At 41.9% G+C, this 25,615-nt stretch overlaps 1 protein-coding gene across 8 annotated transcripts in view; it reads left to right on the top strand.

Moving 5' to 3' along the window:
* DTNA (dystrobrevin alpha) overlaps nt 1-25,615 on the top strand; it is a 220,473-nt gene that overhangs the window by 19,410 nt on the left and 175,448 nt on the right. For 2 of the 8 annotated variants that reach the window (XM_056484550.1, XM_056484552.1), the window contains exon 1: nt 23,544-23,751. The exons of 2 other annotated variants lie outside the window; for them this stretch is intronic. In XM_056484550.1, coding sequence (XP_056340525.1) covers nt 23,735-23,751 — 17 coding nt within the window. In that variant the 5' untranslated portion in view covers nt 23,544-23,734. Of the gene's footprint in view, nt 1-23,542; nt 23,752-25,615 lie in introns of those variants that run through there. 4 more of the 8 variants (XM_056484556.1, XM_056484553.1, XM_056484549.1 and 1 more) reach the window with 3 other exon arrangements.

Raw genomic sequence — 25,615 nt, 5'->3', positions numbered from 1 at the left:
ATCCTACAGCCACTTGAGAGTTGTGTGTCTTTATTAATGTAAGCAACTGCACTGAACATCTGGGATTACTCACATCGATAAAACAAGCGGAGTCTGAGTGATCCTGGAAGTACCTTGGAAGCCGTTCATGTAAGAAAAAGCTATCATCAGATAATCAAAGTCAGAAATGTCAGTATAAAAAGGGTGTCAGTGCTTCTGACTCTTAAGAGTTTCCCTATGCTTTCTAGCTCACAGTAGCAAAATATGCAAGGTTAATAATGTAGAAGTAATGCATTTTGTGGTGTTAATCACTAGAACTTGCTTTGTCACTTTAGTGACAGCTCATGTCTGAAGGCTGTCTGAGGTCAGTGGGTTATGCCACTGAGGTCAGACTGAGACTTCACTTGTTTTCCCCTTCTGTGCTGCTTCTTTGCTTTGTGCAGGCCTTTCTTTTTTTTAGAGAAACATTGTTTACACATGTGACATTTCCTTATCTTCTTTAGCGTGATAATGACATCAGACAGTTACAGGAAATGCTGAGGCAGCTTCAGGTCCCACTATGGCAAATGAATTAAAAGGGTGTTCAGATCTCATAGGGATATTGTGGTCATAGATCCCCTCCCTTCACAAGTTCTTCAAGTGACCCTAAACCACTCATTTGCAACAGGTACTCCCCACCTTGCACATGTGAAATTGTCCTGGTGTGCTTGTGTGTACAGCAGAAGTCCACAGTTCACCTGAAGGGGGGCCTTTAAGTACTGCAGCAGCTGGTGTTTTCACCCATCCTAACCCTATCCTGCTTTTCTCCTGATTTTCCCTTCAGGACCACCCTATGGATTTGGTCACCAGCCCAGCATCCCAAGGTCCTGGTTCCCTGTGCTGTAGATAGACAGCACAACAGTTGGTTAGTTAGTTAGTCTTTTTAACAGTTAATGCTAGTCATTCTTCTGAGATGAAGGTGGGTAAATATCTATGGTGTACTACTGATTTTTGTGTTATTTCAGTTTTCCTGTGCTACTGTGAGAATGCAAGAAGGAAAAGACTACTATTTAGTTGCTATATGCTGGTATGTGTTTTCCTGTGATAATGAAAACCAGAATTTTGTACTTTATGCTATACTGCATCCACAGTAGTACCCCTGCATCATCTAAGCTGATTCCAATACCAAACCTGAATCATTTTCTGATCATTAAGTTGTTTGAACAGTGACACACAGGCATAGTCACTCAAGGTGATTGGAAAATAATATTCCAGACAGCTTAGACTCTTTGGGAAGAGACTGGGAAGGCAAAGTAACCTGCCAGCAAAGGAAACAGATTGTGTCCAAAGTGTAGTAAGTAGCACTTGTTGCTACTCTTCTCCTATTGTTAAGCTACTTTCCATCCAGACAACATGTGTGGTAGACCATCCTCAGCCTGCTCCAATGACAGGATCTTGAAGAAACATGGAGGTTGGTTGGTTTGGTTTTTTAATGAGTTTTCTTTTTTTCCAAAAATGGTGAAATACAAGATTTAAAAATATTTGAACATAGTCTCCTACTCTTCCTAATTCCTAAACAGGGTTTGTGGAAAATTACTGCCTTTGTTCTCTGATACATTGTTTACAAATTTGTAGTTGGAGATGATTGTTTAAAAAGCAGAATAGGCATCGTAGTAAGTTTCACTTTCTGTGATCCTTTTGCAAAAAGTGCTTTACAATACCCTTTTTAATGGACAGCCTCACTTTTTAAAAAAATTAAAGCACATCATGTTCATATTTATCAAAGATACTGTCCTATATATAGTTTAAACTGTTACTTTTGCCTCTTTTGATTTGCAGTGGTGAATGTTTAACCCCCGGTCTGTGCTCTGAGCAGCATGTCACTGTCATGGCACAGCCCTTGTGAAGGCTTGAGTGGCAAAAAAGCACCTGGGTCAAACAGCATGGCCTGGAAAGATTAGTTCAAATAACACTTGTCTGTCTACAGTACTTGAGAAAATATTGGAAAACAGAAGAATCAAATAAAAAGCCTGTGTTTCATTCTTTCTCTCAACTTTGATCAGGAAATACTGAACTCATACTCAACAGATCAAATGTTTGTTTTAAATACGCCTTCAAATAGAGAATTAATTGAACTCAAGTAAAACATGGTGTGACCTGAGACCAAAAATTCTTACCCTGGTTACATGTAAAACACTGAGTTCATAAAGTAGCTCCAGTAGCTTTTAGCTATGGAAGTTCTGTCCCAGCAAAATGAGTGTGCATGCAATAATGAAACTTCTGTTGTTTGGGGGAGAGAGGGTGGTAAGTAAAGCATGCTTTAGGAAGCTCTGTAGAATTTAGGCATATAGTCTAATAATGTGTATTGGTAGTTTATGATATTTGAAGAATTGGATCCTCCAACCATTACCAGCAAGTACTGTGTGAGAGTTATCAGTTTGCATTGCCATCTGTGTATGGAGACTCCAGCTTCTATACAAGCCACCACTGCACTTGTATGATTCATAGCTGTTAGAAAGAAAGACTTATTAGTCACCTACTTCATTCCCCTTCCTGTATGGAATTACTCTTTATTGTGCTGTACATTTGCTACTTTTTTGTCAGTCTAATTTTAAATTATCGAAGTAATGGAGCTCCCACTGCTTCCCTTAGAAAAATGTTCCAGAGCATTAACAGATCTGCTGTTAAGAAAGATACTCATTTCCTGGTATTATTTTTTCTTTTATTAACTTTATTTCACTGCTCTAATTAGCGTCTTCTGTGCATTTTCCCATGTTTTCACTTTGAAATTTAAGCCTTGCACCCTGCAAACGTGTCTTGTTTATTTTCAGCTACTATAAACATATACGAACAGGTAAAACTTAATCTATATAGGCCTGTGTTTAGTAGTAGTAAGGCAATAAAACTGCTAAAATTGGTTCATTTTAAACCAACACGTCTTTGCAAGAGCTCCAGAAGTAATTACAAACAACAGCTAAAAGCTTCATGTGAGCTGAAAGTTGATTTCCTAGGCCACTTTGTGAAAATAATGGTTGCATTTACCTGAATTAAGTAGACAGAGTTAAAGTAAAACCTCATGTAGACATCGATTTTGATTTGAGTTTTCTAGTTTATCTAGAGGATTGGTAGGATACTTCAGGCAGTTGAAGAATTTTCAGTTTCCTAATGGAATTTACAGTCCCATTTGAGCTTCCCCAAGATTTTTCAGCACAAACTTTAAACCCAAGACAGTGTTGGCTTGTGCTGCCTTGCAGTTCTGCCCTGAAATGGATGAAGAGCACTTGCTGCTTATCACAAGTGTGTGGTACAAGGTAGTGGTCTAAGGTATGCTTTTCTGCTTTGCATTCAAGTGATCATTGTCACCTCAGATAAGAGAAAATAGCTTAGCTCAAGTTGTATCAGAACTCATCACTCATTCACCTGACTTTAAACCTATTGTCCGTAGGTATCAGTTTAATAAAAAAAGTAATTCTTAAGTGGAAGTAACTCAAAACAGGTTTGTGTTGCTGGATTCTGCATTTAGGAATAAAATCTGGCTTAAATGTGTGGCTTTACAGTACCTTCCTCTAAGTACATGTACTTAAGTGGCTCTGCTGAACAGAATGCTGCACAAGTCTTGTATCCACACTTCTGCTGTGAAATTTGTCATCATTAATTTCCTTGCAAACTTTAGATCTCATTAACAGCTTTCATGCATGCTTTCTTGCATGATTCCAGCATCCATTTCTTTTCACTCTCTCTTGGACTGTGTTGCACTGACCTTGTCCTAACTGCCAGCCCTTTTTCTGCTGAGTTTCTTATGTAATTCTAGTTCACAAAACTCCATCTTCTGCTTGGGACAAAGTGTCAGCCATGATATTGTACACTGGATGCCAGCTGGTATAGCAGGTTAGAGAGCTTGTTCTAAAATTTTGAGTTTGTCAGTTTATTAAGGATCTGTCATTCATTTCCAGGAAGTGTCAATGTTTTATATAATAGTATTTCCCTAGGAAATGCTTACAGTAGAATTCAAGGATTTTGAAAAGGAGGTGTTTTCTGAGGATAAACAGAACTTGATTTTACAGAACATGTTCTGTAGTCGTGAGTATGGAGCACGAAATAAATACAATGCAGAGAGTAAGATGGCAAACACAGCTCTGCTCTTTGCTTAACAGTATGTCTCACTTCTTGAAATATTTACATCTCAAATGGCCAGCTTATCAGGCCTTTGAAGCCAGTGAGAAGACTGCAAATGACATCTCCTGTTGTTTTGGTGTATTCAATGTTCCTGTCTAAATATCCAGGGAAGACATGAGAGCAATAAGAGATAAGATGATCATACAGATCGTACAGTTAATATAAACTGGCCATCCTAACTTCTGTCTTTTTCAGGTTACTTGCAGGTAATGGAAAGGAGACACTGTGTTCTGATATAGGAAATCCTAGTGTACTATCTTCACTCCTTTTCAAAAGCCAGTGTGTGATTTTGGTCTGTAAAAACAGAGTTAAATGAAAATCAAAACTAAATCAGTCTTTTGGGATTTGCCCCAATATTTTCTCGAATTGACATTGCTAAGGTTACTGTGAATCTATTATGAGAACTGCTGTCAAATGTTGAGTTTTTGAACAGGTTTTTCCATGGCTTAGCTGCTCAGGCTGTCTTTACCTAGAATATGGTCTTATTGCCAGTGAGTGATGAATCTGTTCCTTTTGTTAACTCAAGCTGTTATTTAAAAAGTAATTGTTCTTTCTAAATTATAATTGACTCTTCAGACTTTATCTGATAAAGCTGACTGCAAAATGCATGAACCAGCATTAGGATTATTTTATGTAGTATAACTGACCATGCATAAAATTCATGTAGTAAATTAAGCACTGACAAATAAGTCCTGTGTCCCCTTTATTCTCACTGAAGTCTAGGTAAGCAGAACATACGTAAATTCCCTATATTTAGCAGTCTTAACAGTATCCATGCTGTAATGGTAAAAATACTGACTGGGTGTTTTGGGAGTATTTGGATCTACCTTACTGTTGTCTCACTCAGATCTGTAGATTTCTTGCCAAGAGATAGTCCAGGTTGAAAATACCTGTTAGGAAGTATCTGCTCTGCATGAAAAGCAAATATTAGTACAGAGAAATAGCACAGTCTAATAGTTTGCTGAGATGAATGTCACTTTTGGGATTGTATCAACTGAGGCAAGAAGCAGGAACTGGCTTTGCAAATCAGAAAGAAGCCACACTGTAAAAAGTAGTATAGCAGAGAGTAGGCTGCAATGCTGCTCTACTCGGAGGTTACATTCAACTTCAGTCCTACTATATACTACTGCATTTGTGGTATATTGTGTCTTTTGCTGTGCAGGTTTAATAATCTATAAAAAGCCTTTATATGAATTTGTCCTTGGATGTCTGCTCTAAAATGGTGACTTTGCATATTTATATGATGAACTCTACATTTATGTTGACAGATGAATAATTCAGTGGCTTTGAGAAAACATAAAACAAAAGCAGAAGAAATGTCTGCAAGACTGTAGAGAGCTGAGATTTCTAACCAGGAGACATAGCTGTCGTGTTCTGATGTCATGTCTTGATCCTCAGATTCTGTGGTGAAGTTGGGTAATAAAAATTTGTGACCTCAGTGCAGTGAGAAATTAAGATACAGGACAATGACATCATTGGAGGTATGAGGGAAAGGGTCAAATTGAGAAGAGCAGTTGTGAAGACATGTTTATCTACAATTTAAAATACAAAATGGTTCAGGAAAAATTACTTTTAAAGTAATTTGCTCTCTTAGTTTGCCCCCAGAAAATTTCTTCTTAAGATATTATGGAACAGCTCAGTGGAACAATAAAAGCATTTGCCGATCTGGATGTATAAAGAAAAACAGACTTTTTTTACAAAGGAAGAAATTAATTCTGTCGCATACTAATAAAATGTAATTTTTTTGGATAGAAAAAACAATTTCTTCACCTATTTCCTTTCTCTAAACTTCTATGAATTTGAAAACTGTTCTAAGCTCTTACTAGGAAGTTGACATGGAAGTTTTTGAGAGCAATATATAGACTACAGATGCAGAGTTTGGGAAGCTGTTTTAGTTTGACCATTTGGTTATTTTATGTGCAAACAGCCTTTACAATTAAGTGTATGCTGGTACGTCTGTCATGTCATAAATGCAATGACCCTCAACAAAAAAGGTTAATGGCTTTCATGTCCTAATGCTGTTTGTCCAACAGTGATGTAAAACAGAGCACTAAAGGGTTGAATTTGTAGTGTTCTTTGGCTTCTTCATAATATTTTTTTAATAAATGGCAGCTGAGAAGGTTTTAGGATATAGGTACAAATAAATCTGTAATTGCCATCTTCATTATCTTGTTATCTTGTGTTCTTGAGTATGCTTGTGTTCTAGTGAAAAGGACCTTTTTCATCATAGGAAAAGTATTTGGTAGGTAAATACTTGCTACTGATGTAGAATTGTAGTAAGCCACAGCAGAATATTATTTTAAAATGACTTTATATTTAATGATTATGCTATAAGCTTAAACTTCCAAAATATCGGTCTGTGACTCTCATCACAATATGGTAAAGGCTATTATATAAGAAGATGTGGAATGGGCTAAAGGGAATGCTCCTGGGACCTGGCAATTAACACATTCTAAGCACACAGCTCTCACAATAGTGCTTACTCCACATGTGGCAGAAGCATTAGAAAAACTCAGTTGTTTCACAGGGTTTTTTCCTAGTAACAAAACTCACAGTCACAGAAGTTTAATTTATGTATGTATTAGATAGAAAAGCTCTAGGCATTTGCACATAAAACTATAGGAAGCATGTTAAAGGGCTTTCTTATGCATAGCATGAAATTTTCAGAGAGGGTCACCACTCCTGCATGACAAAATGTGTGCAGAGTAGTATTTGAGCAGATCACTGACCAAGGGCTAGAAGAGATTTAACACTTTGGGTTGGCTCTTCCACTGCTGTTTTCATGGTTGGAGTCAGCTGCTGCTGGCAATTCTGTGCTTGGGACTTGTGGACTGCTGGGTCCTGTGATCCAGCCCCTAGCCTGCTCCCAAATCTTCCTCTATGGCAGCCTCTTTGCAGAGGGCAAGCATCTCCTCCAAGTGCTGTTTGAAAAGCTCCAGAGAAGTATCTCTGGGTAGCTCCTCTGTCCTTGATACTCCTCCGCGCATCTGTTGTCTTCTGTGAAGCCGAGGGCTTTTGTGCTGGAGTTGTGAACCCAGGGGAGAATCTTCATTCACCTGTAAATCCAGTAGTATTGATGGAAATGGCACAGATACATTCCTTGTAGGACTTAATGAGTGTTCTGTGGAGAAAATCCTTAAATACCAGGGGCCAAATATATCCTTAAGTATAAAGTGTTAAATTTAAATAAGCCAAAACATCATATTCCTCTACAGGTTGTTTCTGTTCCTTATTTTAGCCCCAGTAACATTCATCTAGATCTGACAGCAGTTTAAGATATGTAGATAAGTATTTTTGTGCATTGTTGAAATCCAACAGTAAGCAGAGTGTTGTGTATCTTAGGGAGCAACTGAAGAGCTTTGATAGCTGAGTATTACTTGCATAACACAGACATCTTTAGTCTCTTGGGTTTTTAAAGCTCAGATTGTTGTTTTCAGTTTTCCATGGACCTGACTGATGCTCAGTGGTTTTGAAAAAATGTAGTTGTATGAAATGGATATCAGCAGTACAAGCCATGTCCTGCTATTTTGCTAGCCCCTCAGTGTCCTGAAGTGCAGACTTGTAACATATTGTAAGATAGAAAAGAAATGGGCAAACTGGATATTGGTACCACTGTCTGCCCCTGGGAAAGTGAAAATTAAAAAGTAGCAACCTGTATTAGGTTTACAGTGAAGCTGCTATAAATTGAGAAGCTTTCTCAACAAAATGGATCTCCATGCTGCTTGGCTGGCAGGTCTCTCTGGAAGAGCATCACCATGGAAATGGGCTGCCAGCAAGATGGAACAGCAAAACAGATCATCAGCTCCTGCAACCAAACGGCCTGAGGACCAAGAGTAGTACAGACATGGGTTTTGGCACTTACCCCACAGTGACCTCCCTCTCAACAAATCTTTTCTCAGGCCAAAATGTAGTAGAAGGATCCCAAGCAGAGCTGCAACCTCCCTCCCACTACAGGATTTGGTACAGGAGGGAAGGAGCAAGCCTGCACCATTATAGTTCTGTTTTACTGCCCTGTTAAAAGTGATGCCATACTGCTATTTTTAATTTAATTCTTTTGTGAGAGTGGAGGCAATAAATTGTTTCTATGCTTCATTCACACACCTAATGGGAGAACAGTGCAAGAGAGCTGCAAACTGTTATCTGTGTGAGAAGCAGCAGCAAGACTTTCCAAATGCACATGCTTGGAGTATGCTGAAAAGCTGTCATATGCTGAGGAATCCACTTTTCACCCCCTTTCTGGTTGTATCCAAGTATAATTTTTACAACAGTGCCTTGCATCCTGAACCCTTTCAGGTTCATTTGTGCTGTCCTGTGGCTTTCATTGTAAGCCAAAGAACACCTAACTATAAGGAGTGTACATACATGACCTTGTAAAAGGCTCTTTGCTGTTTCAGCAGAGGCAGGAGAGAAAAAAACCACAAGTGAGAGCAAAGACCCTTACCAGGGACTTAGAAAAGGAGACCAGGGGTTGGGCAAATTGAGCATCCAGATAGAAAGCTAAAGGATTAAAGAGCCCCACAAGCAGAGAGCCACAGCTCGAGTTGCAGGACCACAGGGAATGATGAACAGTGTGAGAGGGATTTACTAAACTAGGCAGAGGATTGATGGATTTTATTTCCCTCCCAATTCTTGCATTGAGAGTAGAAGGCTGCCTGGTAATGTGAGACTCTGCTCCAAGAAAAGGAGAATGCAAACTACAAAAAAGGCTTAAGGGGTAGACTGTTGAGGAACTCCTGGTAGGCAGACAGTGAAAGGAATTGCATATGCTTACTGTGGATGCCTGATACTCAAGATTGTGTGCAAGTGGTGTCAGTGAGCCATGTGGGTGCATCCCCTTTGGTGCTTCCTTCCTCACACGACTGCTGTTCAAGAGGGAAAACTAAGGCAAGAGATGGGTGATCTCTTAATGTAAATACACCTAAGACAAGAAATGGGTGATTTCTTAACACACCTTTCTGCATATTATATTTATGTTTGTTCAGGTAGCTGCTTCATGATTTGTTCTGCCAGCTCTTTGTTTCCATATGTCTAAGGAAATGACAGTACATTCTCAGATTGATTTCTCTTTATACTATTTAAATACTAGTAAACCTGTCTACTTGAAGAACAAATGATAAATAATTTTTTTTCCTCAGTTCTATGTTGGACTTTTCTGCATTCCTTACTATTAAGGCTCCTTTATTTTTTATGTGCTTCTATCTTACAAACAGTTATGTAAGTTTATAGTCCTGCATAATTTAGCTGTGCACTTCTTGCATTGAACTCAAAGAGAGGAAATCATGACAAATTCTGTAGGAGGAGGATTTCCAGTTACTCAAGGCCTGAAGTGATGAAATTATATGGAGATTTATATTTTTATTAAGTGAAATCATGGTGTCTCTAGAACATCTCCATTGCATACGAGCTGAAGAAAAATCATTATCAAGGTCATACCTGAATTTCTTTTAAAAAATGGTTATACACAGTTGGAAAATTACATTTTAGCACCATAGCACTTAAGAAAGCAAAAACCTTTTACAGTGTCCTACCATTCCAGCTGAGCAGGCAGAGGACACCTTTCAGGGGCTGCAGGTAAGGGCTTCAGAGCCTGTGTTGTAGACAGTGGTCTATTGCCTATCTAGTGCAATTGCAAATAGAGCTGCTTTTTCTCCAGGTATATGGATTAATTCAGGGAGGGCTCCTATGTGGTCTGCTATGCCACAGAACATCAGGGATAAAGCTAGCAAAGAAAGGAGCCATCAGGCAGTGAGATAACAGAGGATTACGTGCCCACCTCCCTACCTTGTGCCACCAAGGCTTCCAGCTGGTTCTGGCAGAGAGAGAGTAGTGCCTGAAGGTGGAACACAGAGCACGTTTTGTAGGCCTGGCTGTAAGGCAGAACTTAAACAGTTCTGTCTGCTCAGTTAGGTCTCTGAAGCAGCAATGTGGTCATGGAAGCTTGGCAGAGGGGATTGTCATGCCATGTACCATATGTCCTCATTGTCCTTCATGCTAAGGAGTTGCCAGGCTCTTGGAAGAGAGTTATATCTTGTCCTGCAAAGTTGGTGGATGGTGCTCTAGAAATTAAGTATTTGTTACTGTGCCAGGATGGGCTTGGCGTTGTCACCTGTTTGGGTCAGTTACCCTACAGTGCAAGATAAGACATCCCTGTGTGGCTTTGAGAGAGAAACATAATGCTGGTTTTGCCTTGGGTAGGCAAAAGCCCAAAAGTACAAATCAGAATTGTGGGTAAATGTCTTTAAATACAGGGTGCATTCTAATACCCCGTTACATTCACATTTGCCTCCTTCGTGCCTTTTGTAGTCTTATTTCAGTAGCTCAGTTCCGTTCCCAGAGGCCTGAAGTGAATAAATCCAAACATGCTCTATTTAGACTTCTACCCCATGGCCAGCACACACGATATGGCATTTCAGAGACTGAGGGAAGTGAGCCACATTTGCTTGTGGAAAAAAGAAAGAACTGCAGCAATACAGTGACGTAAGGTTTACCCTGCAGGTTCACCTCGGGTTACAACCGGATCTAATTCAGCATGCTCTTGTCAGTACAGCTTAGTTCAGCTAAACCAAGAAAACACAGTTCAATTCTGCATACAGCTAACTCCCACATAGAGCATCAAAACATTTCCAAGCTAATTTTTTTTAATACAGGCTTTTTTTTTTCCTCCTTCATTTGAAGAGCTTTTGGGCCTGAATAGCATTGGTTTATTTATCTGTTTGGTACCAAATGAAGAGAATGTTATGAGATTGATTAAAGGGCCATTTCAAGGTAGTTGGGAAAATCACATAATTAAAGATGTTCCTACACATCAGGTGCTAATGAGCTCACCGAAAAGAACACTGTTGTTGGGAGCCTCTACTCATCCCCAGAGTAAGTTTTTTTACTGGGAAAAGGTCCTGCCATGCAGTCTTAATCTAGAGCACATTTTGAAATAGCTCTTTCAGCTACTGAAGTGCTAAACTGCTTCCTTGTTTTCATCTTAGTAGACTGAGAAGAAAATGGCATAAATTTCACAGCAGTGAGGGTTTTTTTATATCTGAAATAACTTTACAGTTTGACTCTCATATCTGTGTAGTTTGCAAGTTTAATCAGCCAGAATATCCTGCAACTCCTAGAACTGCAAATGTGCCTGGTGCAGTGGCAGACCTGAAGTCAAGTTTGTATTGAACACATCAAGCAGCTCAAAGAAGGGAAATAGTGCATCTTGACCCAGGTCTAGACCAAAGTGGTTTTATACACCAAACCAAGTAGAGTTGATGTATGCTTGCTGCCTTCATCTTAAAGTGCTTCTAGCTACTGGCAGTCAGAGCAAAAAATGGTTTAGAACACAAAGCTTAATGAGTACACTCACAGTGCTGTCATCTTTTTCCTTAAACAAGCATTTTAGACAAATCATTTGACTGAACTGTAGTGTTAACCAAACATTGGTGTGTTGGATCTGGGCCAGGACATTGTTCCTGACAGTACTCAGGAACTGGCCAGCTGACAGTTCCGGAATAATGTGACAAGAGGGGGATTTTCTTAATCCTTGGGGATTCCCCTTAAGGGTGATGTCTTAATTCCTGACACTTAATCATTGTTTGTGTCAGGAAGTATAAATGTTTGTCTTCTATTGCTTAAAAAAGCAAGGTGCATTAAGGATTATGTTTTCTTTTTAAAACAGATGAGTTTCTAATGGGAACATGCAGGTATTCATTAACAATCTAATGAATATTTTCTTTTATAGTCCTTTCTGGTCCCAATTATATTATGCTGCAGACAGCTCCACAGGGTAAACTTACATTTTAAGTTCCAAAAGGTAGAACAGAATTTTTCTTAATCTCTATTAAATCTGTCTGTCAGTTTTAAACTCCCTGTTTAGCTTGTCTTTCATATCTCTTAATCATTTTGTCTTCTGGCTTCAATGCATTATTTTTCTTTAATTTTGAGAAAATAAATTAGGATGTTTAATTTCCCTTCTTTTTAATGTTTATAATTTTTATACAGCTGTGTTGCATTGCTCTCTTATTTAACTTTTTTCCAAACAGAAATCAGTCTTTCTTCATATAACTGATTTTCTGAGGCCCAGAGTGATTTATGTTCATGGGTCTGAACTCTTTCTGTGGCTGCTCTTTTTGCAGCGCTGGCTGCCTGTAAGCATTCCTCATGCCAGATTTACAGCTTTGTTGGTTTGTTTGCTTAGGTGGAGAGTGCTCCCCCCACCCCCTTGAATTTCGAGTGATTTGCTTGACATTGCCAGTGTCATCAGAAGTGGTATGAGCCGAGTTCAAACAGGTGGTACTGTCGGGCTGCTGTCACAGGGGATGAGATCATACATTCATTCTGTCTCCGTGATGGATTTGTCTAACTCTCTCCAACTCGAGCTGACTTTGATCCCATATAATGAAAAGCCTTAAAATAGAAAGTGGAAGGGAACAGAGAGGAGCTTTAATTATTTACTGGCTGGGTCAAATCCATACCTTTTGTAAAGAGACTTCTTTTGTTGTTTTTTGGTCTATTCAGTTTTCATTAAGCCAAATTTAAATCTTTATGCTCAGCATTGGTTCAGATTCTGGAGCTGATTAAAGAGGCTTTTGAAGCAAGGTTCATTTTTCTTTCAACTCCGTTATTTTTTCCATTCACTAAATGGAATAAAAATGTTTCTTGAACGGTTTTCAATATTTAGCCCCAGTAGTGCTAGGAGGTCAAAGGTACTCAGAGTTTTAGTTGCTGTGAGCACCTAGAAACATGACACCCACCTTAAAACCACTGAAGGCTATGCAGACAAAGCAGATGAGAAGTGGGAGTGAGGAAGTAAATGTGTGAATTCCTAAATTGACAAAACAAACCTGTGGCATAGCTGAGACCTGGTCTCCACCACTGCTAGCATGGTGTTTAACAACAAACCCTGCCACACTGACCTCTCTGGTAATGCCTGAGCAGCATGGGCATGGTGTGGTGGTCTCCTGCCTGCATTTCAGAGTGGTAATCCCAGTTACAAATGTGGACCCTGCCACTCGGAGTATTTTGCTAGTGTCTGTCTTTGCCCATGTCTGGAAAGAGCAGAGATGTCATCTCCCTCACTGAGCAGCAGGAGTTAATGCAGGGGCATGAGTGCAGCTCCTTTGAGAGCATCTTGCCCTGGCAGGTTGTGCAGGAAGAGGCTGGGTGCCATCCCAAACCCATCTCCTCCTCTGGAGGCTGGATGGTGCCTCCTGAGGGCATGAGGGCAGAGGAGAGGCTTTAGGTGCACCACTTCCTTGTCATTGCACTCACAACTAGCAACAACCTTGCAGTTACCTCTGTAGTCGTAAGCAAAAAGCTTGCTTGATTTACATTGGAAGCTACTGTCTTCCTAGTGTGCATGTCTGTAAAATCTGCATGCTTGAGTTGAGGCTCAAGGAACCCCAGTGCCTATCAATATCACTGCATCCACAGCTCCCTCACAAGAATAGACAGTAATGTGAAAGATAGTGATGATTCAGAGAAATGTCCTTGCTTTATCCTCACTCTCTCTGTGCCTGTGGATACGTTAGCAGACTATTGTACATAGGGGAAAACATGCCTTTAATAGTTCTGTCTCAGCTGCTGTTAATTTGATTTCCCTCAGGTAGTCAGTGTTGTCACAAAGTCCTGGAGCAAGACTTTCTCTAGCAAGAAGTACAAATAATTTACACTGGAATGTCTGAAGCTCTTGGATAAAGCATGTTCTTCTCTGAACAAAGGAAAAAAAAACCCAACCCATAATTTCTTTTATTTGGGGATAAATATGATGAATTCAGTGAGATGGAAGGAGATGCTATAAAAAGGAGCTGCTTTATGGCATCTCACAGTGAGGTTATGACCAGACTGTGCTTGGTCTCTGTGCCTCACACTTGGTATATTTGTGGCTGTTCATCATGAGATTTAACAGGACAATGTCAAAATGATCTCTAATTATTATGGGCTTACTACAAATAAAATGCTTTTCAGTATCTCAGTTTTCCCTTGGAAGTTGTTTGGTTTGTATTTTCATCTCCAGTCCAGCTTCTTCTTGCCATATTTACTTAGGCAGTTGGAATAAGGTACATTGTGTCAGTCCTGAGGTCAAACTGCATTTGTTTGCATTTATGAAAAACTGGAGCGCTGCCTTTGGAAAGAATGGGCTTCATTCTGCCCAAAATTGCCATGTCCCATTCTTTTGCTGGAGTCATTCATTTAAGGGTAGAATTTTTCAGCACAACTCACTACTGCTGCAGCATTCTAATACTACTGTAGTATTGCATGGCTAATATAGCTTTGCAAAAACTAAAATTAAAGAATTTAGAACAGAATTAGGTCATGAATTTGACCAAATGCATTTGAAAATGCCATGCTAATTATGCACAACTTTAAAATTACTGCATGGATTTCTTCCAAATTTGCTCTATTTCATAGATTCCATTGACATTTAAATATAATTCATTTTATCACCGTGCTATATCATAAAGTCTGGCTTACTGTATTTTCATTAGCTGGTAGATGTTCTGTAATATAGGAAGAAATAATACTTGGGGTGTGGAGAAAAAAAGTGAATGCAGTCTCTCTGTTAATACTGCCTTTCTGGAACTCGCTGATTAATTTTTTTTTAGTCTCATATTGCTGTTAGGAAGGGTTGTTTTGTTTCTGGTACAAGTTGTGTAAAGTTCCTGAGATTCTCCAGCAGGTTTAAGATGAGTGCTGAATTTTCAAAACCCTAACCTTGCACTCGAGCTTTTCATCCCCTCTTTTATTATGGAAAATGTCCACTTTTCCTGAAGGTGCTGATTCTTCTTATCATTCCTCTCTATTCTGATGAGTGTGCACCTTCTCAGAGAAAAAGTGCTTGAGAGACATGTCTTCCTTTGAAATGGTTTCTTCTCTAGCTTGGATTACCATAAATTAGTGCTAAGAGGAAAGTGTGGAGTAACTGAAATATTGCTATGAAGATTGCAGAAAGCACATTGTAATGTTTGAGTATCTGAGAATATGTATTTTCCTTGGGGTAGAAGTTTTCCCTATGTTCAAATAAATGCTTTCATGGCAGCTGCTAATGTCTTCCATAGGTGGTATCCAGTTCTGCCAGATTCTCAACCCTCAGAAATAAGGGTACTGGGTGGGATTATTGACTGCAGTTGTGCTCAGGTGGTTTTTGGTTAGAAAAAAATCATTCTCTAGAACAATCAGATTGTTAATTACTGCATGAGTAATTGACTTCATTACCATAAGCCACTTTCCCCCTTTCCTTTCTGCTTTTTTTTTTTTTTTTCCCCTGTGCTCCCTGTTGTTTATATGTGGCACTGGTGTGACTCGGGGTGGGCTGTTCTCCCCCTTTGCTGGGGTGTGGGGGTTCTTTGACCTCCAGTGCTCTAAGGCACCAGCTCTGGAGCTCTTAGACTCCTGTTTCGTTGGGTTATCTTAAATAAGCAAAGCATCTAATAGTTGAAAAGGTTATTTATTACAAAGCACATCTTATTTCAAAGCACATCAGTCTCAAAAGCACAGACAAGCAATGGCAAATGCAGTGGCAATACGCGAATGGCTAAAAGCAAGTGGCTAAAAAGCCAATTGGCTAAAAGCAACAACATATTCTTATATAGGATTTTTCCAACAAGCTAAGATGCAAACTCAGACCACCACTCCTTAAACTATTAGAATTTAATTTCTTAGCACACCAGGTTACGTATACAACTACTCATACAATCTATCTTGTTCTATTTAAAAAATGTATGCAGTATTCTAACTATAGCTCTGTTATGTCTTGAGTCCTGTCTACTACTATGGGCCTAGAGCCTCTTGCTGAAAATATCAGTATGTTTTCAACCCTCACTAGAACTCGAACTACTACTGTGGAATCCAGACCTTTTCACTTAGTAAAAGCATTAGAACTCACTCTAAAACTTACTAATTTAAATGTCTACTTTATGTATGAGTGGCTTAATATACTTCAATGTTTTAATTCAATCCCTGCACTCTGATTTCTCTCTGAAGAATTCAGAGAGACCCCTGTCTCATTGACTCCAACACTGGTTGTTGCTGCCGTTATTCCTGATGTGGGACTTGGTTGCTGCCACGCCAAGGGAGCTTCCTGGGCCTTTCTCTGGGGCTGGCCCGGACACCCGGAATCCTGAAAGGATCGTGATCTAAATGGGTGTGCCGCAGCGAGGCGATGGTGCCAGGGAGAGCCTTTGTTCCCCTGCACCGTTCTGGAAGCACAGGTGAAGGCCTGGCAGGTGCAGAGCCAAGGAGATGTGCTGGGTTTGGTCGCGCCATGCCATCTCCTGAGGGTGCTGCTGCTTTCTGCCTCGTCACCGGCGACCGTGTCTCTCCCCCAAGCCTGCGCTGCCGTGCCTTATCGAGCTCTCCGCGCTGCATTTGGGATTTCTGCACAGGATGGGTACAGCAGAGGGAGCAGTAGGACCGGCTTCTCCCAGGCTCTCGCCCTCCCTGCGTGCTGCGGCCCAGCGCAGCCCTCGGGCCGCTGAGCCCTGCCCGCTCTTGTGTCCCGTGCCCGGCAGCAGCGGCGCGCCGAGCCAGGGACCCGGGACCCGCGCTGCCCTGGGCCAGCGCACACGGGGGGAAGGACAGCAGGGACACCTGCCTCCCCAGCCCTGCCGGGCACTGAAATGTGTGCAGGGACACCTCCCTCCCCAGCCCTGCCGGGCACTGAAATGTGTGCAGGGACACCTACCTCCCCAGCCCTGCAGGGCACTGAAATGTGTGCAGGGACGCTTCCCTCCCCAGCCCTGCCGGGCACTGAAATGTGTGCAGGGACACCTCCCTCCCCAGCCCTGCCGGGCACTGAAATGTGTGCAGGGACACCTGCCTCCCCAGCCCTGCCGGGCACTGAAATGTGTGCAGGGACACCTGCCTCCCCAGCCCTGCCGGGCACTGAAATGTGTGCAGGGACACCTCCCTCCCCAGCCCTGCAGGGCACTGAAATGTGTGCAGGGACGCTTCCCTCCCCAGCCCTGCCGGGCACTGAAATGTGTGCAGGGACACCTCCCTCCCCAGCCCTGCCGGGCACTGAAATGTGTGCAGGGACACCTCCTTCCCCAGCCCTGCAGGACACTGAAATGTGTGCAGGGACACCTGCCTCCCCAGCCCTGCAGGGCACTGAAATGTGTGCAGGGACACCTCCCTCCCCAGCCCTGCAGGGCACTGATGCATTTCAGAGAGCAAGTCAGGCGCTGCTGCCTTTTACATAACTGATCCCATGGGATTCCTGGTGTTGGCCTATATATTAATGCTCCAGCTCTCATTAGCAGTTTTGGAGACTTCCAGGCCTCCTTCTGTGTTCTAGCCGTGCATTTTTTTCTTCATGGTGGGAAAAAAAAAAAGTAATTTCCTTTTTTCTTCAAGTTTTTCATCTGGAGGGTGAAATAAAATGCGTTTTATTTGAGAGCAGGAGTGGTTTTTGGTGGGATGTGGGATGAATGAAAGGAGATCGTTCCTACCTTTAGCTCAGCTGAACAGAGACTCTGTTTCATAGATTATCCTCTTCCAGTTCTGAAAAAAGTGTGTGTGTCACTCCAGCCACAGTCATGTCTGTCTACATGCACACTTCACACTGTGGCTGAATTTCCACAAAAAACTTGAGGTTGTCTGTCCAGGCAAATAGAAAGAGGTAAGGTTTATGGCATTTCTGTAAAAAAACTTACTAGAAACCATTTTCAGTGCAGAATTTAGCATTTCAGTGAAACCAAGGTGCTGAAGTGAGACAGGATAACAGAGCCATTTCTGTAATTAAAATATCAAAATCAGGGATAAGGACTTTGTTTTCCAGTGAATGTTGTGACAAGACAAGTTTTGGTGTTGCGATCTTTCACAAGCATTGCACTTTTCATCTTCAAGAACAGGCTGCAATGAGCTCTGTTAATTAGCACAGCTCTCTAGCTTTTGTATACTTGGTTATTCCAGACATAAAGCCTTTAAAGCAGCAGAGGGTTCTTATAATTGAGAAGACAAAGAGCATCTCCTGCTGGAGCAAAGACTGTGTCATGAATCTTTGTAGCTGGCATGTAGGCTGTTTGTTTATTTTATTTTCAGAGTTTGGTTTTTTGAGGGAATACAATCATGCTATGTTTGTTTGTCTCACACTCCTGGCCACAGCCAGTAGTTTTGAACTCACTAGACACCTTCTGCTAAATTAAACACCTAGGAAGAAATCTCAGCTATACTGATTCCCCTTGACTCTCCTGAAGTGGAATCCAAGATATCAACCCAAAGGAACAGGACATGCAATATTCCCCTCCTAAAGCAGCTCCCATGTGTGCTGGCTGCTCAGTCTGAGCACACACAGCTCTGAATCAAGCTGCACAGCCTGCTTTCTGCTTTTTCCACAGGTAGGGAGAAAATACAGAAGAGGAGGTGGAAGGGAGTTGGGAATACTGGAAGCTGAAGGCAGTATCTAGAAGAACAATCATGGAGGCTTGGGGAAATGAAAAGGATAATTATGAAGGTGGCAGTGCAGGTTGGCTGCATGAAGCTGGAAACAGAGGTGGGCAGCTCTCCTATCCTGAGGGGCAGGAGTGGTCATGAGAGCTTAGAGGAAACAGGGATTACTGTTTATGGAAGCATAAATAGCAGAGGATCATAAATCCTGAGGAAGACAATCTTCATTAGGTGCACTGCTCACCAAGCAACTTAAATGAACTATAGCTGTCACTTCAAACCTTGAAAGTTCAGTGATTTCAGGTAGAGAACAAATAATAGATGATATTAGAAAGTCTGAAAGCAGCCTTTTCATTTGTCTAGGAGCACTACCAGGTCCAGAAAGACTTTTCCAGGCCTCAGCACTTTGTGTGGGCTTAGGTTTACCTGTTTACCTTTTCAGAAAAATATTTTTCAGTCTGGTAAAATTATCCATTTACCTACAAAACTTCATTTTTTAAAAGTTTCTCTTCATTTTATCATATCTCAGATTCTAATTTTGCTGATCAGTTTGGGCACCTAACAGAAAGTATTTTTCCTGTATATAGTGTTAAGGTAAATGGAACCAGAATTTTTCTAGTTCTCCCCTTAGGTATTTTTCAAGTGAGCTTGAAAATGCATCTGGTAAAGGCAAAGGCACAGAGTTTTTCAAAAGTTGCTTAACTCTTCATAACTAATGTTAAACCTTTGCTCTTTTGTACAAAAATAAAGCCAAAGTCTTTATATCCTGGCTCTTGGATGTGACAGTCTTATATATGATGATAAATACTTGTTTAAGCCATGAGTTCATACCAAAAACTCCTACCAGAAGTATCAATACAAGACATAGCAAAAGGAAAGACACGTTCAAAAGTAAATAGATTTTTCCTTTATTCAGTAAAATGGAATGGCTGAAAATATGATTTGTTCCTGAAGCTTCAGTTTGTGACCAAGGATGATCTCCCTTCTTTCCCTATGACTTGAATCACAGAAACATAGAAATCAAGAACAGAAAAGCCAGCACAGAAAATCTTCTGATGCTGCAAAACTGATTGCAGACTATGTACTAAGTGTATTCCCCATTTACTGTATTAATGCTTATTAAGAATTCAAACAATTTGCATGTGTTTTGCAAATAGCAGAGCTCACCCATCTGAACACTGCCTTGACTGAGCTTCCTGCCATTACCCAGTGAGCTCATGGAAATGGTAGGAGTGTTGTGCCCAGAGCAGTCAGACTCCACACTGGAACACCAGGGCAGTGTTTTGCCCTGGGTGAGCCCATGTCCATCCCCTGGGTTTCCTTCCAGGGCAGATGTGTCCTGCTGTGCTGGAGGCTGCGTGGTGGGGGGCAGCAAGGGAGTGGGTGCTTGGGGGCTGCCACCACGATCCCCCTGTCCCCACTGCTGCAATAGCTGTCCCCCACCTCTTCAGGGGGAAAAAAAAAAAAGTGGTAGGCAGGAGAGAAAAGCAGCACATGGATCAACACTTAGCCAAACTCTTTGATGTAAGTAAGCAGCTGAGTAGGCTTGGCTGGAGGTCGGCTGGGGCAGTGAGGGGTGTGCAGGTTGAGTAATACTGAATAAACAGTGCTGAATCCATTGTGATGGGCAGGAACTGCATGCCTGTCAATGCAATTACAGTCCCTACGCCAGAGCTCTTACTCGTGAACAAACCTGTGCTGAAATATCTGCAGAGATTAACAAGATCATTCCAAAGCAGAAATACTCTTGAGTAAGACCTAGAAGGATTGAGCCCGTAGGGTAGATGTTGCTTGTCCCAGTAAGCCCAAATGTTAAGACTGCCAAGACTAATGAATTGAAGACACTGACAGACAAGGGGAGACAAAGAGCAAATTCTGTGCACATTAAAAATAGCTAAACATGAAAGGACAGATCATGCCTCTTAGGCACTTGGCTAAATTGGGAATGGTAGGAAGTTACATGATTCCAAACATGTTACCTCTTTACACTTGTCACTGGTACCAAATTACTCTCCCCTCTCTGCCACTCCCTTGTCTGTTCCCATGCCAGCTCCAACTCGAGCTCCCCCTCCTCCACAAGAACTTACTATTAATATGTTTTCATAGATCTCAAATCTAATGTCACAGATCTGTTACAGTTGATGATGGTTATAAGCAACAGACCCTGCTGAGAGTGTAGTATTCCCTGTCACAGCAGTGGTAAATCTCGCAGCTGTACACTGTGTTGTAGACGCTGGTATTACTGCACAGCTCTTCATCAGAGGAAACTGGACACTTGTCTTCTCCTTTGGCTTATGTGGTATTTTGGACATATGACCTCTGACTGTCTCATTCATAGGATTGGGATCATGCTGTCCATGTTGACATCCAAGGTTTCCCAGTAACTTCCAGCATCATTTTTCAAAGCTCTTCCCCTCCCCACACTCCTAGGTTTTTAAATACACTCTTAGGAGGCATGGGAAGCAAATAGTAGCCTTTTAGAGGATTCAAAGCCAAATCCCTTTTCCCTCTGTATCTACTAAAGGAAACACACAAGCTTAGATAAAAGTGTGGATGTGCTTCCGTGGATTTCCCTGCCATTGTTTTGCCTAACACTTAAGCACTCTCTAGAGGTAGGCTGAAGTCCTATAAACAGCTCAGTCCTAATCCTTCCTGTTCATGACTTCATTTCTGAATCACCACATTTGTCCATCACACCTTCTTCCACGGGGAGCTTCTTTCTTCCTTCCTTGTTGCTCTAATTAGAAAGGAGCCCTCTGCCAACAAAAGCACAAAGACTTTCCTTTGTTCTTTTGTCTCTCTGAGCATCTTAGCACTGTGCTTTTTAAAACCTAATGTTAGCAGTTGGTCTCTGCTTCTAGTGATTATCTGCCCTTCAAGGCTGACATCTTTACAAACAATTGGGAAAAAGTATTACTTGATGTACTTATTGCATTATGTGAAATTGCACCATTTGAACGGGAGTTTTCTGGCTCTGATTTTCTGTGTTCTGAGGGATTTGTAAGCCAGCTGTGTTAGAGGTGGCTCTGTCAGAAAGGAGTGCCACACAAGGCAGCTTTCCTGCAGTTTGTGCAGCTCCTCAACCTAAAAATAGACACATGCCTTGAACTGTGGTATCAGGAATCCTGAGGAAAAGCTGTGAAGTGACATTTTCCCTCGTCTGGCAGGAAGTCCATGGCATGTTTAGCTGGAGTTTTTCAGCTGCTCTGGAAGGCAGGTATTGAACATACTAGGGTCTGGCTTTACTAATAGTAACAAACGTTAGTGATTCAAAAGAAATCTTTAAACTTTTCAGGAGTTGTCAGCTGATTTGTTATTTAATATTTCTGTGTTGCTGGCAACACTTCCAGGCCCACAAACCTGAGTTTAATCCAGGTTAAGAAGAGCTCTTGCCTTTCAGTGTGTGCAGACTGACCACGAAAATTACTGTGGAGTTTTTCGTCAGACTATATATGTTATATGTGTTCTCAAACACATATTTTTATGCATGCTATCAAGCAGGCAGGACATCTGGAGACTTTCTTAATATGCACTATGATACAGCCCTTTGGCTGATTTTTTTACCCCCCCCCCCGCCTTGGGGCTTTTCCAAGTTTTACCAGTTTCCTTCATTAGCCTGAAGTAAATGCTTGATCACTTTTACTATTGTATCAGTCCAGCCTCTCAACACCAGCGTTCTGAAAAGTGTAATGCTCCATTAAATGGGGCATTGCCAAGGCATTTTCAAACCGTGTGTTTGGCCAAGGGATTCCGGGCACAGCTTGGCCTTGCCCCCTCTGCCCCAACCTGTGCTCGATGCTTGCTTGGCTGCTTCCTACAACCCCCTCTTGGCAGCAGCTCAGACAAAGGCTGAAGACTGTAAGAAACCAGAAACATTTACCAGCTTACTCTGTTTGAATTGGTGTGCCTGGCAATTGGTATTTTCCTGTTGAAAGTGTTCAATAATTCATACATTTTACATAAAGCCTTGTGGCTTGTTCCGCTCCCACCCATGTCTGACAGAAGGCAGGCTTGATGGCAAGCAGTACTCAGCTGAATAGCATTTGGGCATTAAAATCTGCTGCTCCGAAAGGCTGGTCTTTAGAGTCAGGGGTTTGTGTCAACTCTAGCAACCTCTGGTAGCGATACTGAGTTTCTGAGTTACGTGGAAGGAGTTTTTTCCCTACTTCAGTCACCTAGAATGCCATCATTAGTTGTAGTCTTGTTACTTCAGAGTCTAAACAAATGGCAACGCGTTGCTACTGTAAAGAGCCGCGGAGTAAGAGTGGAAGTTTGGAAGCTCTGTAGTCAAGATCCGGTACAAACTTTTTTTATCATATATTTTATTTTGGGTTGGGATTTTTTTGTGGGTTTTTTTGTTTGTTTTTGTTTTTGTTGAAGTGCCCTTCTCGGTAAAGCTCCCTGTGCTTCAGTCAGCAGTGCTGTGAGCCTGCGGATGTGAGTCTCTGCCGAGCCTCGGCCCTGCAGCGGGTGAATTGCTGCTTGCCCCGGGCCTCCAGCTCGCCGTGCCCGGGATCCCCTGCGGACGATGCGCCCCAGGGGTCCCGTTAAGGACCGCGGTCCGGTGTCGCCGGGGCTGGGGACCTGCCGGAGCGGGCACAAGCTGTGATTTCAGGTGCTGCCCCGATTCCCGGAGGCTCCGCGCGGCCCGGTGCCCGCAGCGCGGCGGGCGGGCCGCTCCCTCAGCCGGGGGCGGGCAGCGAGGCTGGAAGCCCGAGAAGCGCTGCCAGCCAACCCCGTGTGTGTGTGTGTGTCTGTGTGTGTGTGTCTGTGTCTGTGTGTGTGTGTGTGTGTGTGTGTCTGTGTGTCTGTGTGTCTGTGTCTGTGAGTCTGTGTCTGTGTGTGTGTGTGTGTGTGTCTGGGTGTGTGTGTGTGAGAGAGGGAGAGTGAGGAGAGGTGGGGATGGGGCAGAGGGGGTGGAGTGGCAGCCTGGGAGGATGGGAGGGAGGGAGGGATAGAGGGGGAGAGGGAGCCGGTGCCTGCGATTGGTAAAGCTCCACGGAGGCATCTGCCAGCAGGACTTCAGAGGAATGTGAAACCAAATCATTTAGAAGTTAAAGATAGACGCAGAATACACAGCATCTTGAGCCAAGGTTTAAATTCATCCCTCTCTGCCTGGCTTCTCGCAAAGCTCTGCTTCTCAGCTTGCCTCTGTCTCCTCTAGCAGCTGTAATATTCCCTAAAAACATAACATTCTGGATACTTGGGAACTACTAAGGTGGCAAACGAGATCATGGTGCATACGGTGGGGTAAGTAGGAAGCTTGCCTCTGCATGCATTTGCTGGGGTGGATCCTCTGGGCTTTCCTGCTGCCTTCAGAGCACTCTGGCACTTCTCTAGCATGAGGTGGATACTAGAATATGCTTACCCTGGGCGATTTACTCTCCCGTTTGCCCCATTTGGAGCATCTGAACTGTATTCCTCAGTGAATTCCTATTCCTATTCCTACAGTTTTAGTGCTGTTTTCCTAATAGATTATTTTTACCTTTGCTCTGTGTTAGTGGGACATGCTGTTTGAAGTTCTGCTTATTATTACAAAATTGAAAAGCGAGTTGTTTTCCATGTTAGAAAGGATGTAATCAATGTTTGTTTGCTTGTTTGGCCATGGTTTCACTTACAAACTATTTCCTCATGGGTGAATTTGATCACAGCACAGGGTTAATTAAATTTAACCTTCTTGTTGGTTTGTTCCCAAATAATGCTTTTACTGGGAGTTAAATTTTTTTTTTTTGTTTTGTTGGTTTTTAAAAAAACAAAAAAACCAAACATTTTGGCTGTAATTTTCTTTGAACAAAGTCCTTCTAGCAGTAATTTAAAAATCTGTGAATTCCCTTGCTCAGATACCCTAAGTGAGGTAGTCCTCACTTAGATAGTGAATTTGTGGGTAAAAAAAAGGAAATACAGGCTATGATGTTCTTCCTAGAACTTATCAGAAGTAATTTCAGTATCTGGTAGATACATTGCCTCATTGATCAATGTCTTTTTCAGGAAGTTTCTGAAACATTTCTGGTGAAGTTGTGGTGTTGCTATACCCAAAAGGATTTTAAAATACAGCAACTCATTTGTTATTTGTTATATAGCAAGAACTTGTAGTCTGAGAGTTCTGGACTTTGAGTGTGTGTTATCTAAATGCCAGCATTGTTTTTGCCATTTTTTCTGGGCATGTGTGTTTTACACTAGTAGTAGAGGAGCTCCTAACTTTGGATCTGGTGTCAGTTCACCCAAACATACTCAGAATTCCTGACGTGTTAGTACTGCCCATAATAAGCCTAGGAAATAGGTGCTGTCTGTGGATACCTGAAACGCCTGACATTTTTGGTTATAGATATCAGTGCTGAAGAGATGTGTGTTATGGCAGTCTGTGTCGTGCAGAGTATGTGAAAGTGGGTGAACTAAAATAGAAACAGTTTCTCTGTTTCAAGGAAAGATGATGTGTCTGGCATGTTTTGGTATCTTTCTGGCATTTGATTGAGTTCATCCCTGTTGGTCAGCTTCCCTGAATTTAGCTAAACATTTGGGTGTGTTTGGGTGAGCAGATGTGCTGTGAAGTGTTTTCTGTGTGATTAAGTGTAAGGGATGAGGAAGAAAGAGATAGATAACCTTTAAGGCAAATCTGGAATAAAAAACGGGTGCAGGGATGAGAAATGAAATTCAAGCCAGTTCTTTACAGTTTGTAATAGCTGGGTGTTCTCTTAAGTAGCTCGGACTAGCTCAGTGCTTCAGTCCTGTTCTGAATTTCCAGGCCAGTTGCTTACATGAAGGAATTTTTTGACGTTACTTCAAGGAATTATTGCAATATTTGTTTTGGTATTAAGTGGAAGACCTTTGAGACACAAAATGTCAAGATGAGTAAAACTGCAGTGAGTCTTGGTGAAGTCGTGGTTAGTTTCTATCTTTCTGTGGTTAGTTTCTAACTTTTCTGAGCCCTTGCACAGGGTCCTGTGCAGCTTCAGGCAAGTCATGTGAGCTCTCAAAGCCCCTGCAGACCAGAAGGGGTTGGAAGGGGGTGAAAACACCTTTATTATTCCTCTGTGTTGGGAATCTAGATAGCAGTTCCTCAGGCTAGGCATCGCCTCTGATAAGGTTTAACACAATAGGCTTGTGTTTGCAGATG

Source organism: Oenanthe melanoleuca, chromosome 2 (genome assembly GCF_029582105.1).
Source record: "Oenanthe melanoleuca isolate GR-GAL-2019-014 chromosome 2, OMel1.0, whole genome shotgun sequence".
NCBI classification, from domain to species: Eukaryota; Metazoa; Chordata; class Aves; order Passeriformes; family Muscicapidae; genus Oenanthe; species Oenanthe melanoleuca.
This window is presented reverse-complemented; position numbering and strand designations above follow the sequence as displayed.